The sequence below is a fragment of the Musca autumnalis genome, unplaced genomic scaffold, assembly GCF_047663935.1.
Source record: "Musca autumnalis isolate F117 unplaced genomic scaffold, ASM4766393v1 scaffold_1, whole genome shotgun sequence".
Taxonomy (NCBI): Eukaryota; Metazoa; Arthropoda; class Insecta; order Diptera; family Muscidae; genus Musca; species Musca autumnalis.
In genome coordinates, this window is record NW_027411644.1 from 61,942,582 (window position 1) to 61,962,109 (window position 19,528).

The 19,528-nt window shown below is 38.0% G+C and overlaps 1 protein-coding gene across 10 annotated transcripts in view; it reads right to left on the bottom strand.

Moving 5' to 3' along the window:
• plx (PTB_TBC1D1_like and TBC domain-containing protein plx) overlaps positions 1-19,279 on the bottom strand; it is a 126,152-nt gene extending 106,873 nt beyond the window's left edge. For 2 of the 10 annotated variants that reach the window (XM_073977383.1, XM_073977324.1), the window contains exons 1-2: positions 19,221-19,279; positions 10,888-11,336 (exon numbers count right to left, since the gene is read on the bottom strand). In XM_073977383.1, the coding sequence (XP_073833484.1) occupies positions 10,888-11,007 (120 nt within the window). In that variant the 5' untranslated portion in view covers positions 11,008-11,336; positions 19,221-19,279. Of the gene's footprint in view, positions 1-10,887; positions 11,337-14,577; positions 15,064-18,326 lie in introns of those variants that run through there. The other 8 variants (XM_073977394.1, XM_073977355.1, XM_073977339.1 and 5 more) reach the window with 7 other exon arrangements.
• Positions 19,280-19,528: the final 249 nt, after the last annotated feature.

Consider the following 19,528-nt stretch of genomic DNA (forward strand, 5'->3'; position numbering starts at 1 on the left):
GACCGTATAGGCACATACATGAATAAATTATCTGGAGACCTTATACCGATGAAGGACATTTTAGGCAGAAAGAAACCCTTTCTAGATAGAAACTCGTTCAGACAAGTCTCCTTTGGAAAAATACTATTTAGCCGGATATTTCATACATAGAAAACCTTTCCGTCAACTTTCCTCTGGATGGAAGACCTTTCAGATGATATTCTAGCGATAAAAGACATTTTCAGCAAATAAAAGATTTTTCACTATGAATAGAAGATATTTCGAACGGAATTTGGGCAGGTACTTCTTTCAGACAGTTGTCCTTTCTGCGGATTTTTATGGTAGATCCTTACAACTCAGACAAGCCTGGATAGAAGATTTTTCATTCAAGTCACCTACAGATAGAAAACCTTTAAGATTACCTTCTATGAATAGAAGAACTTCTAGACAAATAGAAGATCCTTTAGGCAAGTCTCCTATGGATAAAAGGCCCCTTAGACAATACTCCGAATCATGCAAGACCTTTGAAGGTATTCTATTGATGGAATACTCGTACAAAGAGTAGATATAAGCACATTCGGACAAGTATCCTTTGATTAAAATACCAGTTATGCAGCCTGAAGACCTTTCAGATAGATACAAGTTCTTTTAAAGAGATACATACATTTTTTCCGACAAATCTACTATAGATAGAACGCCCTTAATGCAGGTGTCTTATAGATAGAAGACTTTTCGTACAAGTCTCTATAAATAGAAGGCCTTTCAGAAGCCATTCCATCGATAAGATACATATTAGTTCGAAAAACTGCAAGACAGTTAGAGGGTCTTTCAGGCAAGACAGAAAGATTTCCTATAGATAGAAGACCATAGATGCAGTACGAGATCCATTCTGCGGACAAAAGGACCTTTTTAGGCAAATGCGTGAATAAATAATCTGAAGGTCTTTTGGGGCCTTCTATCGATGAAAGACATTTTAAGAAGATAGAACATTGGTGGCATTTTGGTCAGGTAGAAAAACCTTCCATGCAGGTAGAAGGTCTTTCAGGCAAGTTTCCTATGGATAGAAGACCTTTCAATCAGGTATTTTATAGATAGAAGACTTCCTTTCTGTTATTTCTTTTTTTTTGGTAATGAACACTTCGACGAATAGTTGCCATTCCGGTGGAATGTTCCGGTAGATATAAGCACATTCAGACAAGTTTCCTTTGAATAAAATATCAGTTATGCAGATTGAAGACCTTTCAGATAAAGGTAGTGAGCTAACATGTGCCGCGCGTTCACCCATAAGAACGTTAAAAACTTGGGTTTGGGCGTCGGGTTAGTAATAGTAACCCTAGGGAAAAAGCAGCCAACTATGAAAAAACGAAAGAAAAGAAAAACAAACCCCTCTAAAGTTGACGAAACCCGCAAACGTTTTAAGGACCATGATCTGCGAATCTGCACCTGGAATGTTCGCACTCTTTATAGAGAAGGTGCAGTCTTCGCATTGGCAGACGTACTTGAAAAGTACAAGGCCGATATTACTGCGATACAGGAAATACGATGGATTGGGAAAGGCGTCACAACAACACCTAAAGGTGGCGCACTGTATTATAGCTGCCATGACGTAAATCATGAGTTTGGTTGTGGATTCGTAGTTAGTCGGAGACTAAAACATCTGGTATCCAGCTTCACCCCAGTGAATGAAAGACTTGCTGCAATTCGAATAAAAGCTAAATTCTTCAACATCAGCTTTATTTGCGCTCATGCTCCCACTGAAGAAAAGGACGAACAGACCAAAGACATATTTTACGAGCGCTTAGAAGAAACATATGACCGTTGCCCTGCCCATGACATTAAAATCATTCTAGGCAATTTTAATGCCAAAATTGGAAAGGAGAATATCTTTGGCCCAATAGTCGGGAAATTCAGTCTCCACAGTGAAACTTCTGACAATGGTATGAGGCTGATAGACTTTGCAGCTGCAAAAAACATGGTGGTTAGCAATACCAGTTTTAAGCATCTCGATATTCATAATGGCACTTGGCTGTCGCCAGATCAAAGAGCAAGAAATCAAATTAATCACGTTGTGATAGATTCAATACATGCATCGAGCGTGTTTGATGTATGATCGTTTCGTGGTGCAAACATAGACTCGGACCACTACCTTGTTGCAGGAAAAATACGCACCGGGTTAAACATAGCAAACAAAGTCCGAACAGACACAACACGGAAGTTGGACATCGGTAAGCTGCAATCACAACAGATAGCCACAGCATATTCCACTCAACTAGACCAATTGCTTAATCACTCCTCGTCCCGATAACATATCAGAACAGTGGCAAAGTATTGCCCACTCCATGCAAACAGCGGCAAAATTTATACTTAGATACCAGAGACCTCCACCAAAGAATCCATGGTATGACCAAGAGTGTCGTGCTGCTACCGAAGAGAAAAATGCGGCATATAGGGCTACTCTACAATCAATAGCAACGCGTAGCGCGAAAGGGGAGGAGAAACGTCTTTTCCGCAGAAAAAAGAGAGAGATGGAAAAGCGGGAGTGTGGATAAATCGAGATGTACAGGAGACAGAATGAAATCCGAAAATCTACCAAAGAGTGAAACATCAAACTGATGGATTTGGAACTGGCACATCCTCCTGTAGAGACCAGCAAGGTAATTTGGTAACAGTGTATATGAATGAATGTATACCACCCGGTCAAGATGAGGTAAAGACAGCAATAAACTGGCTGAAGAATAATAAGGCAGCAGGAGCTGAATGCCTACCAGCCGAGCTGTTTAAAACCGGAGGCGACACGCTGATGTAGTGTATGCATTAGCTAGTTAGCTCCATCTGGCAGAAAGAACGCGTACCCGACGATTGGAACCTGAGCATCCTGTGTCCCGTCCATAAGAAAGGAGATAAGACTTTATGCTCCAACTATAGGGGCATAAGTCTTCTCCCTATCGCCTACAAGATAGTGTACTTGCAAGTAGTTGCAAGAACTTGCAAATACTTTTTACTTGCGAAGTTATCGAACAGGCCTATTGTAATAACACCCTCTGTTGACAGCGATATGTATCAAAAAAGCTATAAAATCGATCAAAAATCGATTTGATCATAATCGAAAGATCGAAAAGTCGACGTTTTTGTTAAAGGTGAAAATCCAATGATCAAAAAGTCGATTTTTCCGTTGCAGGTAAAAATCGAAAGATCGAATAGTCGATTTTTGACTTCGATTACGTATCCCTAAATTGGACCTTTCCAATGCGGCTTTGGACCTGGCAAGTCCACCATCGACCAGATATTTAGCCTGGAGAAGACCCAAGAGATGCAGATCGACAGCCCGCTACGTTCAAAGGTATTCCAAGCCATGTCTGAATTTGGTATCCCCGCAAAGCTCATTCAGCTTTGTAAAATGACCCTAACTGACACAAGATCTTCAGTTAAAATAGGAAAGAATCTCTCCGAAGAGTTTTGTACCAAAAGAGGATTCAGGCAAGGAGACAGCCTTTCGTGTGACCTTTTCAACATCCTGCTAGAAAAGGTTATACGAGAGGCAAACGTCAAAAGAAGTGGCACAATCTTCACCAATAGCCACATGTTACTTGCTTATGCTGATGATATAGACATCATGGGACGATCAGTAAAAGAAGTAACCGATACCTTTATGAAGGTCGAAGGAGAATCTGCTAACGTGGGTCTGGCGGTAAACGGCGAGAAGACCAAGCTGATGGTGTCGACGCGCAATGCGTCCATTGAGATCGGACCAACAGTTGAAGTTGGTTCCTATAATTTTGAGGTAGTAAAAGACTTCCTATACCTCGACACCGCCGTAAACACAACAAACGACATCAGTTGTGAAATAAAAAGAAAAAATGTATTGGCCAACAGATGCTACTTTGGCTTAAGTAAGCACTTTAAAAACAAAGCCACAACTCGTCAAACAAAAATAACGCTTTACAAAATACTGATACTGCTGATGTATGGTTCCGAAGCCAGCAGATAAGGCAGTGAGAAAAAGATCTACGGGCCAATCTGCGTGGACGGTGAATATCGACTTCGTATGAACCACGAGCTGTATCTGCAATACAACAACATCAATATAGTTAAACGTATCAAGATGCAACGATTGCGTTGGCTAGGCCATATCATAAGAATGAGCGATGATGAACCCGCTAAAAAGGTGTATAAATTCGAGCCACATTGCAGTGCACGCAGAATTGGCAGGCCAAAGAATAGATGGCGCAAACAAGTGGATGATGAGATGACAAGGCGCGGTATTCCAAAAAGCGAAGCACAAAAAAGAGAGAATTGGAGATCTTTTCTTAGTTCGGTCTATGGAACAAATGTTCTGTAATGGGCCAGCTAAGAAAGTAAGTAATATGAGCTGCCATCTAGTGCCAGGCTTTAAATTGTGTGTCGCAGACTAAAGCTGCACTAGAATATTGTTTCTGCAAATATATTAGAGTATAACTCCGTTATCTGACCACGTAGATTAACATAATTGACTAGAAGTCTTCTTCAAACAAATTTAAAATGTTTACCCGTTATCAGACAAAAATGTTGGCATATTTAACACGCTAAATTGGTTGGTTTTTATGTTGTTTTGGAGATTGTTTTGTTTCCCCCATGCCTATATTTGCATTATAAGATAGGCGGTACTTTTGTTCATGACATTTAACAGCATAAAACAATTCGTACCGTATACCCCCACCAGAATGTGCGTGAAGATAAAATCGATTTTAACTAGCGGAGACAAAAACCATAAATACCACCACCACATTTAGTCAAGACACATTCTCTCACGTATAACAGATTTAGAACAGTTTTAAAACAGTTCTAAAAACGATTTTGACAAAATATAAAATCGATTTTGACAAAATCGTTTTTGAAGAATATGTGTTTTAGACCTTTTTCAGGGGAGAATGTTACGCTCGTGGTTTCTTAAAACACTCTTCGCAGCAGCACAAAGCTGTAACCGGCGCATTGACTTGATTTTTACATTCTAAATATTTTTGGCCACTTTCTCCATACAAGTGGATCCACTGTGGAATGCATAGATAGCATTCTTGAAATCCGGCTTTCTTAAAAAAATGCGGAAAATCTTAGAGGCTTGATTATATACATATGTATGTACATATGTATGTATCTTGGTATAAATTTTATATGAAAATTATATTTTTGAGATTTTTAAAGCATTTTTTAATAAATAACTTTTTTTTAAAGCGTATTATTTTGCGCCAAAAGTTGAAAATAACAAAATAAATCGATTTTTAAGTGATTTAGGCCAAATCCGTGGAAATGCATACGCCAAATGATTCTTTATAAGCGTGGAATGACAGATAACGGACAATACTTTAAGGGAGCCCCTAGGGAAAATGTATATGCCGTACCAATTATGCAAAAATCTTAGAATGATCCCAAGAAAAGTAGTGAATGTATTATTGCTTCAAGTAAAAAGCAAAGCTAAACCGGGATTCGAACGCAAGACCCATAAACTCCAACGCCAAGCTCTCAACCAACTCAGCTACACAAGCTAATGAACAAAGTGGGTAATATTGTCATTGGCTGTTTCGTACGAAGTAAATCTAATGTTTTTATTATTGTACATATTTTTTTTTGTTTTTTTGTTGAAGTTCAATCTCATTTTCGATTGTTTGAGTGGAGTATTCCCCCATTGGCTCAACTTCATTTATTACCCTCTATTACAGAGAGTAATGTTTTTCAAAACGAACTGACAGTGTTGCAAAATTTTACTGATCGCTACCAATATCATGATTTCATCCCGGCGAAGGGAATTATCAATTGGCTTCTCAGTTTTTGAAATGATGCCTTTTTTAGCGAAAAACCGAACTCTTTAAGTGTCTAGTATTCCCATATGAATGAGAATCACACTCACTTTTCGGCTTTTCCAAAGAAACACCAAAATCAAAATATTTTGCAACATGTCAGCACGTATCAACTAAGAATTCTTCGAATTCTGTGAGTTGAAGAGAACACCAACACAGTTGCCTGTGAGGTTGTTTATTGGAATTTTGTTTTTTTGATTTTAACAAAGCTCTAATTCGCCCATGCCTCGGCTGTTTTTTGTTTGTTTTGTTTTTTTGTTGAAGTTCAATCTCATTTTCGATTGTTTGAGTGGGGATGAAATCATGATATTGGTAGCGATCAGTAAAATTTTGCAACACTGTCAGTTCGTTTTGAAAAACATTACTCTCTGTAATAGAGGATATTTTGTTTAATTTTTGGTTTACATTACGAAATCCACTCGATTTCAACTGTCAATTCCATTGATTGATTAAACGTCAAACGAAATCCAATGGATTTCAGATGAGTTTTCATTTGACGTATACGCAAAGGCCCTCAATAGGTCCACCCACATATATGAATGTTTTTCATAAAATGTCGATATTTCAAAATTTATACAATCAACCTGTAATCAAATTTGTATTTTCTTATAGTCGACCCAATGGCCTAATTAGCTGCACTCGCAGTCTGTAGGTACACGGCATAATTTTCGCCTAGGAGGGCCCTCAATAGGTCCACCCACATGTATGAAGGTTTTTCATAAAATGTCGATATTTCAAAATTTATACAATCAACCTGTAATCAAATTTGTATTTTCTTATAGTCGACCCAATGGCCTAATTAGCTGGACTCGCAGTCTGTAGGTACGCGGCATAAATTTCGCCTAGGGTCCACCCACATATATGAAGGTTTTTCATAAAATGTCGATATTTCAAAATTTATACAATCAACCTGTAATCAAATTTGTATTTTCTTATAGTCGACCCAATGGCCTAATTAGCTTCACTCGCAGTCTGTAGGTACGCGGCATAAATTTCGCCTAGGGGGGCCCTTTATAGGTCCACCCAAATATATGAAGGTTTTTCATAAAATGTCGATATTTCAAAATTTATACAATCAACCTGTAATCAAATTTGTATTTTCTTATAGTCGACCCAATGGTCTAATTAGCTGCACTCGCAGTCTGTAGGTACGCGGCATAAATTTCGCCTAGGGTCCACCCACATATATGAAGGTTTTTCATAAAATGTCGATATTTCAAAATTTATACAATCAACCTGTAATCAAATTTGTATTTTCTTATAGTTGACCCAATGGCCTAATTAGCTGCACTCGCAGTCTGTAGGTACGCGGCATAAATTTCGCCTAGGGGGCCCTCAATAGGTCCACCCAGATATAAGAAGGTTTTTCATAAAATGTCGATATTTCAAAATTTATACAATCAACCTGTAATCAAATTTGTATTTTCTTATAGTCGACCCAATGGCCTAATTAGCTGCACTCGCAGTCTGTAGGTACGCGGCATAAATTTCGCCTAGGGGGCCCTTTATAGTAGGTCCACCCAAATATATGAAGGTTTTTTCATAAAATGTCGATATTTCAAAATTTATACAATCAACCTGTAATCAAATTTGTATTTTCTTATAGTCGACCCAATGGCCTAATTAGCTGCACTCGCAGTCTGTAGGTACGCGGCAAAAATTTCGCCTAGGGGGGCCCTTTATAGTAGGTCCACCCAAATATATGAAGGTTTTTTCATAAAATGTCGATATTTCAAAATTTATACAATCAACCTGTAATCAAATTTGTATTTTCTTATAGTCGACCCAATGGCCTAATTAGCTGCACTCGCAGTCTGTAGGTACGCGGCATAAATTTCGCCTAGGAGGGCCCTCAATAGGTCCACCCACATGTATGAAGGTTTTTCATAAAATGTCGATATTTCAAAATTTATACAATCAACCTGTAATCAAATTTGTATTTTCTTATAGTCGACCCAATGGCCTAATTAGCTGCACTCGCAGTCTGTAGGTACGAGGCATAAATTTCGCCTAGGGGGCCCTCAATAGGTCCACCCAGATATAAGAAGGTTTTTCATAAAATGTCGATATTTCAAAATTTATACAATCAACCTGTAATCAAATTTGTATTTTCTTATAGTCGACCCAATGGCCTAATTAGCTGCACTCGCAGGCTGTAGGTACGCGGCATAAATTTCGCCTAGGGTCCACCCACATATATGAAGGTTTTTCATAAAATGTCGATATTTCAAAATTTATACAATCAACCTGTAATCAAATTTGTATTTTCTTATAGTTGACCCAATGGCCTAATTAGCTGCACTCGCAGTCTGTAGGTACGCGGCATAAATTTCGCCTAGGGGGCCCTCAATAGGTCCACCCAGATATAAGAAGGTTTTTCATAAAATGTCGATATTTCAAAATTTATACAATCAACCTGTAATCAAATTTGTATTTTCTTATAGTCGACCTAATGGCCTAATTAGCTGTACTCGCCATCTGTAGGTACGCGGCATAAATTTCGCCTAGGAGGGCCCTCAATAGGTCCACCCACATGTATGAAGGTTTTCAATAAAAAGTCCTACAGAATCTTTTTTTAACTTTCCGTTTTTTTTTTTCAATTTTGTCAATTTTCCGTGTGCTCATATCTTTTTAGATCCTGAAAAAGGTCTAAAACACATATTCTTAAAAAACGATTTTATATTTTGTCAAAATCGTTTTTAGAACTGTTTTAAAACTGTTCTAAATCTGTTATACGTGAGAGAATGTGTCTTGGCTAAATGTGGTGGTGGTATTTATGGTTTTTGTCTCCGCTAGTTAAAATCGATTTTATCTTCACGCACATCCCACCAGAGGGGAAAGAGGGGAGAATGTCACGCTCATGGTTTCTTAAAACAATCTGAGCAGCACCACAAAGCTGTAACCAGTGTATTAACTTGATATTTGCACAGAAAATACTTTTGGCCATTTTCTTCATACAAGTGGATCCACTGTGCATCGGTATTGTTAATGATTTTTGCAATATTGCGGAATTTCGCAAGTTGTTTTTGTTTTGTATGTTTGGAGCAAAATATGGTATTATTGGTTTTGCAATTACAATGCTTGACCAAAAAAATATTTTGTTGGAACAAAAATAGACATTGTTGTTACTACAAAAAGGAAAAATAGTTTTTCTCTGCGTTCAATAGGGATTTACATATATAAAAGTCCAATAAGACATAGAGAAGTCTTCTTTTAGAAGTCCAATAGGTCTAATTGTAAGCCTTCTTATAAAAATCCAATAGTTTTTCTTATAGAAGCCCAAGAATACCCTAGACAGACGGCAGCGTTAATTTGCATTAAGATCTGCATTTATTTTTACCCTGACAGAGGACGACAGTTTCTGTATTTACGAAACAGTTTATTACTGGTAAACAACTATGTTGTTGTTGTTTGCAATGCAAATTGTGTCTCAGAACATGAATATGCTTTCTCTCTCTCTCTTTCTTACACGAGTATGGGCTCTCTTTTACAGTATTGCCATATTGAAATGCCTAAATTAAGTTTAAATTTAGTTTTATTATGTGCAGACGGCAGCGCTAATTTGCATTAAGAACTGCATTAAATTTTACCCTGACGGACGACAGTTTCTGCATTTCGAAACAGCTGTTTGCTGATAAACAACTGTTTTGTTGTTGTTTGCAATCTCAGAGTATGAATATGCTCTCCCTCTTACATGAGTATGGGCTCTCTTTTACAGTATTGCCATATTGAAATACCTAAAGTCATTTTAAATTCAGTTTGATTTTGCGCATTAAGAATGAGGATAATGCACGAATTAATTTGAATTAAGGCAGTTAATGCAAACTAACGCTGCCGTCTGTCTAGGGTATAAAACTTCTTGGAGAAGTCCAATAAGATTTCTAAGATTAGACTTCCTTCCAATAAAAGTCTAATAAGATTAGAGAAGTTCAATAGCACTTCTTCTTATAGTAATCCAATAGTCATATAGGACTTCTTAGGTTTTAGTGTTTTCTTATAGGACTCCAATAGAATTTCTCATTGATGTCTGCTTATAGAAGTCCAATGTTAGAGAAGTCTTTTTATAGGTCTTCTTGTAGAAGTCCAAACGGAAAGTCCAATAAAACTTCTTATAGTAAAGTAAAATATGGGAAAATATTCTCCCTTCATTGCAATTCAGCCGGTTTTGTTGACAGAACATCACACAGTAAAGCAAACAATAATCAAAAATCTGAGAGGAGAATATAAAATGACCGGACGAACACAAGGAAGAAGAAAAAACAACAACAACGTAAACATGTCCTTTGCTGTTGACGTCATTGTAATTATTTGTGAAATCAAGTAGGCTGGGTAGAAAATGGACAAGGCATTTAATGGGGGTGCGAGGGAAAAAGGCAATAAGCAAATCGATCATTCCGATTCCTATTGCAGCATTCCCTTTGAAGACCAAACCATTCAAGTTGATTAAAACAATTGTTTTAAGTGTGTCAAATTTATGGCTGGCCATTTGACAAATTAATTTACTAATTTATGAAATGCTTCCCTTGTGTGGCCTTTAACGCTGCTCTTTGTGAAGTTTTACCACAAATAATTAAATCAAAATACCACAAAATTGGTGGTAATGTCCCAGCAGGATATGACTCAATCATTTTTAATGTTCTACAAAAAATAATGTAACAGCTTCCCTTTAGTGTTCATAAATGTCACATATTTAATAAAATGTCCACAAGAAATATACGAGGAACTTTTCCATTAGCCTTCGATAAGGAGACCTATTGGTTTTATATGAGAAGATGCATTGATACCCCAAATATCAAACCATTAAGAAGATAAAGTATTACATATTTGCTTTTGTTAAGGGACACATGTAAATAGAGCCTCTATCAGAAATATCATTGGTATTCTAAAAGAAGTCTATTCGGGCTTAAAAATGAAGTATACTGTAGAGTAAATGGCCCACAGGATCCTTTTATTTTCCCCTCCCCTGAATTAAAAAAACACGAACAAAATTACTTTATCCCCACTTCCATGAATTTATTTAACATTTAAACACCAAAGTTCAAATCAATAAATAATCAAAATCCGCACAGCCACTTACCTTCGAGTAACTTTCCGTTGAACGTATATCGTTTATAGTCCATGGCAGCATAGCGGCTGAATAGCGGGGATCGACCGAAGCCGATCCGCGATATGTTAGAGAAACCAAACGGGTTTTCATTTTCTAATTGTTGTTTTACTTTTGTTGCAACAAAACTAAATCTCCAATCTTGTTGTTGTTGTTTTTGTTACTATTTAAATTTCCAATCAGAACATTTATTTTATGACCCGTCAGTTGCTATTTATTCTTCACTGCTTATGTAATTTGAGAATTTATTTTCCGTTGCTGTTTCAGAGGACTTTGAATAAGTTCTCAAGTTGTTTTTTTTTGTTTTTGTTAATTTTTCTTGTCGAATATCGTCATCATCAACGACATGTTTGTTGTTATTTTTCAAATTTCAATTCACTCGCAAACACACACACACTTTTATTCATTTAAAAATCATAGCACTGCGGGAAAGTAGAAGGACACACACAAAAATGGTTAACGATGAGGAGGAGTTAAATTCTTTTTTAATTTTTAAATCAATATTAACAGGATGTGACGGCGTCCATTTGTCGTCCGTCCTGTGTGGACGTCACATGTCATAACAACGATAACATCAAATCATTATTGTTTTTAATTTGTTGATGTTTTTTTAAGGACAAATGGGGAACATTTTTTAGCAATGGGGGGAGAAGAGGGAGTGTTGGCATTTATTGTGGTGTATGTGGTGGGCGGCTGGATGGCGATTTAGTGTACGTGGCTCGTCTACTGTAGAGTAGATTACCCCTAGGATCGTCTACTGTAGAGCAGATGACCCGTGGAATCGTCTACTGTAGAGTAGATGACCCATAGGGTCGTATACTGTAGAGTAGATGACCCATAGGGTCGCCTACTGTAGAGTGATGGTCCCTGGGATCATCTATTATAGTGTAGATAACCCCTGGGATCATCTATTATAGTGTAGATGATCCCTGGGATCGTCTACTGTAGAGCAGATGACCCCTGGGATTGTCTACTATAGAATAGATCGTCCCTGGGGTCGTCTACTATAGAGTAGATGACCCCTGGGGTAGTTGTGGTTGAGAAGGTGGGTCGTCTACTAGGAAGTAGATGGCCCACAGGGTCGTCTACTGTAGAGTAGATGACCCATAGGGTCGTCTACTTTAGAGTAGATGACAGTAGATGGCCCATAGGGTCGTCTACTTTACAGTAGATGGCCCATAGGGTCGTCTACTTTACAGTAGATGGCCCATAGGGTCGTCTACTTTACAGTAGATGGCCCATAGGGTCGTCTACTGTAGAGTAGATGACCCATAGGGTCGTCTACTGTAGAGTAGATGGCCCGTAGGGTCGTCTACTGTAGAGTAGATGGCCCGTAGGGTCGTAGTAGATGGCCCGTAGGTGACCCACAGGGTCGTCTACTATAGAGTAAATGACCCACAGGGTCGTCTATTGTAGAGTGGATGACCCACAGGGTCGTCTACTGTAGAGTAGATGACCCACAGGGTCGTCTACTGTAGAATAGACGATCCACAGGGTCGTGTACTGTAGAGTAGATGATCCACAGGGTCGTCTACTGTAGAGTAGATGACCCACAGGGTCGTCTATTGTAGAGTGGATGACCCACAGGGTCGTCTACTGTAGAGTAGATGACCCACAGGGTCGTCTACTGTAGAATAGACGATCCACAGGGTCGTGTACTGTAGAGTAGATGATCCACAGGGTCGTCTACTGTAGAGTAGATGACCCACAGGGTCGTCTACTGTAGAGTAGATGGTCCATAGGGTCGTCTACTGTAGATTAGATGGCCCATAGGGTCGTCTACTGTAGAGTAGATGGCCCATAGGGTCGTCTACTGTAGAGTAGATGGCCCATAGGGTCGTCTACTGTAGAGTAGATGGCCCATAGGGTCGTCTACTGTAGAGTAGATGTCCCATAGGGTCGTCTACTGTAGAGTGGATGACCCATAGGGCCCATAGGATCGTCTACTGTAGAGTAGATGACCCATAGGGCCCATAGGGTCGTCTGCTGTAGAGTATATGGCCCATAGGGTCGTCTACTGTAGAGTAGATGGCCCATAGGGTCGTCTACTGTAGAGTAGATGGCCCATAGGGTCGTCTGCTGTAGAGTAGATGGCCCATAGGGTCGTCTACTGTAGAGTAGATGGCCCATAGGGTCGTCTACTGTAGAGTAGATGACCCATAGGGTCGTCTGCTGTAGAGTAGATGGCCCATAGGGTCGTCTACTGTAGGTGGATGGCCCATAGGGTCATCTACTGTAGAGTAGATTGCCCATAGGGTCGTCTGCTGTAGAGTAGATGGCCCATAGGGTCGTCTACTGTCGAGTAGATGGCCCATAGGGTCGTCTACTGTAGAGTAGATGGTCCATAGGGTCGTCTACTGTAGAGTGGATGACCCATAGGGCCCATAGGATCGTCTACTGTAGAGTAGATGGCCCATAGGGTCGTCTACTGTAGAGTAGATGGTCCATAGGGTCGTCTACTGTAGAGTGGATGGCCCATAGGGTCGTATACTGTAGAATAGATGGTCCATATGGTCGTTTATTGTAGAGTAGATGTCCCATAGGGTCGTCTACTGTAGAGTATATGGCCCATAGGGTCGTCTACTGTAGAGTAGATGGCCCATAGGGTCGTCTACTGTAGAGTAGGTGGCCCATATGGTCGTCTACTGTAGAGTAGATGGCCCATAGGGTCGTCTACTGTAGAGTAAATGGCCCATAGGGTCGTTTACTGTAGAGTAGATGTCCCATAGGGTCGTCTACTGTAGAGTAGATGGCCCATAGGGTCGTCTACTGTAGAGTAGATAACCCATAGGGGGCCCATAGGGTCGTCTATTGTAGAGTAGATGACCCATAGGGGGCCCATAGGGTCGTCTACTGTAGAGTATATGGCCCATAGGGTCGTCTACTGTAGAGTAGATGGCCCATAGGGTCGTCTACTGTAGAGTAGATGGCCCATAGGGTCGTCTACTGTAGAGTAGATGGCCCATAGGGTCGTCTACTGTAGAGTAGGTGGCCTATAGGGTCGTCTTCTGTAGAGTAGATGGCACATAGGGTCGTCTTCTGTAGAGTAGATGGTCCATAGGGTCTTCTACTGTATAGTAGATGCCCCATAGGGTCGTCTACTGTAGAGTAGATGGTCCATAGGGTAATCTGCTTTAGAGTAGTTGACCCCTAGAGTTGTCTACTGTAGAGTAGATGACCCTCAGGGTCTTCTACTTTGGAGTAGATGACCCTCAGGGTCTTCTACTTTGGAGTAGATGACCCACAGGGTCGTCTACTTTGGGTAGTCTACTGTAGAGTAGATGGCCCACAGGGGCCATCTTCTTTAAAAAAGTTAAAGAATAACGGTAAGTTTTTGTTAAATAATTTTCTTCAGAAAAAAGGCGAATTTTTTTTCCTTCAACCCCCTCTCAGTCAAATCACGCACTGCAGGCCCGGTTAGGTCACTCGTTTTCATGCATTCATTCATCATTTCGACAAATTCATGTTTGGCGACATTGGATTGGCACGCAAAGGATATGCCACCATCGCCACATATTGGTGAATATGACTATTAAAAGGGGGACAGTTAAGAAGGGGGCAAAATATGATTGGGGCCCATTTGAAAATGTCATAATTTTTTTTTCTAGCTCTGCTTTCGTGTTTAGTCTACGTTTCACTACGACACCAACAAAGGCGACTTACAGTGATTTCATTTTTCTAACACAATTTTCTATTTTTTTCTTCATTTTCCCAGTGACGTTTGTTGTTGTTTGTTTGATTGCTTTTTAGCTATTTTTATCCAAAGTCGAATAAAATGTATTGATTTTCCTTTCTTCATCACTTGCTTCAGCTTGGCTGGTTTGAATTCCGAAACAGGGAGTGAGTGAGAGATAATTGTGAGGGGGTGGGTGTTTAGGAATGGAGAATGACACACTGATTAAGGTTTTTTTCTTTTCATTGAAACTAGCGCGCTTTTATTAGTTTTTAAAGTTTTCTTTTAATTTCACTGTTACATTTGTTTTTTTGTTAAAGAGATTTTTTTTCTATTTCTTTTGTTTAAAAATCCATTTGGAAATATGGGTATTTGTGGCTCTTAACAACAACGCAACACTAAGGACGAACTGACATAGAGTCCACAGGACGAATTTATGACACCAAACGAGACGTAACGAAACGTTGCCGAACACGCTTTAAAGCGCAAGACACAGATTACATCACACAAACACACACGCATAAAATGCTCAGGGTAAATAGTGATGTCAATTTGGCGTTTTTGGTAAGTGAGATGAAATTTGTTAACTTTGCTGGATAAAATTAACCACATTGGTGAATAAAATTATCCAGAACCGTGGATACATTTATCCACGTTGATGGATAAAATTATCCGATTTGATGGATAAACGTATCGAAGACGGTGGACAACTTTTCCACGATGGGGATTTTATATACGTTGGTGGATAAAATTATCCACGTTAGAGGATAAAATAATCTGCAATGGTGAAAAACTTATTCACGATGGTTTATAAAATTATCCACGTTGGTGGATAAAACTATCCAAGATGGTGGATAAAATTATCCACATTGGTGGATAAAATTATCCAAGTTGGTGGGAAACTATCCACGTTAATGGACAAACATTATCCACGTTAGTGTATAAAATTATCCACGTTGGTGGATAAAATTATGCAAGTTGGTGGATAAAATTATCCACGTAGGTGGATAAAATTTCCACGTTGTTGAACAAAAATTGTCCACGTTGGTCGATAAAATTATCCACGTTGTTGAACAAAAATTACCCACGTTGGTGGATAAAATTATCCACGTTGTTGAACAAAAATTATCCACGTTGGTGGATAAAATTATCCACGTTGTTGAACAAAAAATTATCCACGTTGGTGGATAAAATTATCCACGTTGTTGAACAAAAATTATCCACGTTGGTGGATAAAATTATCCACGTTGTTGTACAAAAATTATCCACGTTGGTGGATAAAATTATCCAAGTTGGTGGGAAACTATCCACGTTAATGGACAAACATTATCCACGTTGGTGTATAAAATTATCCACGTTGGTGTATAAAATTATTCACGTTGTTGGACAAAAATTATCCGCGTTGGTGGATAAAATTATCCACGTTGTTGAACAAAAATTATCCACGTAGGTGGATAAAATTTCCACGTTGTTGAACAAAAATTATCCACGTTGGTGGATAAAATTATCCACGTTGTTGAACAAAAATTATCCACGTTGGTGGATAAAAATATTCACGTTGGTGGATAAAATTATCCACGTTGGTGGATAAAATTATCTAAGTTGGTGGATAAAAATATTCACGTTGGTGGATAAAATTATCCACGTTGGTGGATAAAATTATCTAAGTTGGTGGGAAATTATCCACGTTAATGGACAAACATTATCCACGTTGGTGTATAAAATTATCCACGTTGGTGGATAAAATGTTACACGTTGGTGGATAAAATTATCCACGTTGGTGGACAAAAATTATCGACTTTGGTGTATAAAATTATCCACGTTGGTGGATAAAATTATCCACGTTGGTGGATAATATTATCCACGTTGGTGGATAATACTATCGACGTTGTTGGACAAAAATTATCCACTTTGGTGTATAAAATTATCAACGTTGGTGGATAAAATTATCCATGTTGGTGGACAAAACTATCCACGTTGTTTGACAAAAATGATCCAAGCTGGTGTATAAAATTATCCACGTTGGTGTATAAAATTATCCACGTTGGTGTATAAAATTATCCACGTTGTTGGACAAAAATTATCCACGTTGGTGGATCAAACTATCTACGTTGGTGAATAATATTTTCTACGTTGGCGAATAAAATTATCCACGTCGGTGTATAAAATTATCCACATTGGTGCATAGAATTATCCACGTTGGTGGATAAAATTTTCCACGTTGGTAGATAAATTTATCCACGTTGGTGGATAAAATTATCCACGTTGGTGGATAAAATTATCCACGTTGGTGAATAAAATTATCCACATTGATGCATAGAATTATCTACGTTGGTGTATACAATAATCCACATTGGTGGATAAAATTATCCACGTTGGTGGATAAAATAATCCGCATTGGTGGAAAAAATTATTCACGAAGGTGTATAAAATTATCCACGTTGGTGGATAAAAGTATCCAAGATGGTGGATAAAACTATCCACTTTGGTGAATAAAATTATCCACGTTGGCGAATAGAATTATCCACGTTGGCGAATAAAATTATCCACGTTGGTGGATAAAATTATCCACTTTGGTGTATAAAATTATCCACGTTGGTGAATAAAATTATCCACGTTGGTGAATAAAATTATCCACGTTGGTGGATAAAATTATCCACGTTGGTGGATAAAATTATCCATGTTGGTGTATAAAACTATTCACGCTGGTGTATAAAATTATTTCAGTTGGTGGATAAAATTATCCATGTTGGTGGATACAATTATCCAAGTTGGTGGATAAAACTAGCCACGTTGTTGGACAAATATTATCCACTTTGGTGTATAAAATTATCCACATTGGTGGATAAAATTATCCAAGTTGGTGGATAAAACTATCCACGTTGGCGAATAAAATTATCCAAGTTGGTGGATAAAACTATACACATTGGTGCATAGAATTATCCACGTTGGTGAATAAAATTATCCACATTGGTGTAAAATATTATTCACGTATAAAATTATCCACGTCGGTGGGTCAAACTATCAACGTTGGTGCATAAAATTATCCACATTGGTGTATAAAATTATCCACGTTGGTGTATAAAAATCCACCTTGAGGGATAAAATTATCCACGTTGGTGTATAAAATTATTCATTATTCCAGTTGGTGGATAAAATTATCCACGTTGGTGTATAGAATTGTCCACGTTGTTGGATAAATTATGCACGTTGGTGTATAAAATTATCCTCGTTGTTGTTTAAAAAATATCCACATTGGCGTAAAAAAATATCCACGTTGATGTAAAAAATTATACGCGTTGGTTTATACAATTATCTTCATTGGTGGAAAAATTATCCACTGTCTAATTTGGTGTGCAAAATTATCCAAGTCGATGGATAAAATTATTCACGTCGATGTATTTTCATTTCAAATTATTCAATTTGATGGATAAAATTATCCACATTGGTTGGTAAAATTATCCACATTCGTCGATAAAATTATCCACGTGGATAAAATTATTAACCTCGTTAATAACATTATCCGCTATTGCGGATAAAATTATCCAAGTCGGTCACAAGTATGTGGATAAGAGTTTCAACGGTGTTGAATAACCACATTATCCACATTTATCATGTTTCATTTTCTTTAAATAAACGAGTTTTACTTTTCGCTAGATTGACATCACTTATCTCCAACCACCCTTAATTTTCGTTTTTTCAAAATTTTACCACTCTCCTTGCCAACACTCACACATACACACACACACTGGCGCACTGAAACCCCTCTTCACTGCGACAATTAAAGGAATTTCTTCTTGGAGCATTTTTTCAAAGCTCATAAAAAGTGGACTATGTTATGTGGTAATAGACTTTGCATTTTATTTTTCATTCATTTGGGGGAAAACTTTCGATTTTCATTTAAAAGATATTTTCTTTGAAATCTTCAAAACTCATTATCTTTGTTTCATTTCACTCACAGAAGAACATTTATTATTTTATTTAATAACTTTAAAACACTTTTCCCTTTTTTTCACTTTGCTGTCTGTATATTATTCATTCACAATAGGGATTTTTTCTTTTATTTCTTTGTCTAGTTTTGCCGTTTCGTTACGTTTTTCTAACTGACAACCGCCTCCGTAGAATATTGCAAAAACACTAAACTTTCATGGGAATTTCAATACTCGCTTAAGCTGTGGAGCGAGTAAAAAGTAGTGGCGACTACTACAACAACACCAACATACAATGCGAAAAAGGATACCCCAGAGCTGGGTGTTTTTGTTTTTTATAAAGAACTTTGACTTGCTAAGGATTCTCTGCTCTTAAGGGAGAGAGACAGAGAGCATTTCATAAATAGCAATTCTCAAATAACTCCACACTTTTGAATGCTTTATTCTTTGCTCATTTTGGGGGGGGGGGGGGGGGGCAATGGGGAGCCCTCATATATACACACACGGACACACTTAATGCATTCGGCAAAAATTGTTGTTTTGCAAGGTTTGCAAAATTTTTTGTTTGTTTTCTTTTCTTTTTTATGTTTTCATTTATTTGTAATAATTTTTAATTATAATTTTTGAAACCCTAAACTTTATTTGTTTGTTGTAATATTTTTTTTTATTTTTAGTTAAATTTTTGTTGCGTGGAGCCTCTTTACTTTGCTGTTCTCGTCAAACACTTGTTATGGGTAAAGAAGTCGCGCGCATACTCAACAACAAAATGCATTGGGGTTCGTTTTGTTTTGTTTTGCATTTTCCGTTTGGTTTGGTGAGTCTACTAAATGAAGCGGTAAGGCGTATGGCGTAAGTATTTATGCAAATTGTTAATGTGTTTATTAAAAACAAAGTAAAAAAGAACGAGTCGATTTTCCAACAGCTAAACACCGTAGACGTAATAAAAATAACTAAAATTTTCGAAGCTAACAAAATATGGGGAACTAGTCTCGTTTATAGTACGTTTATATAT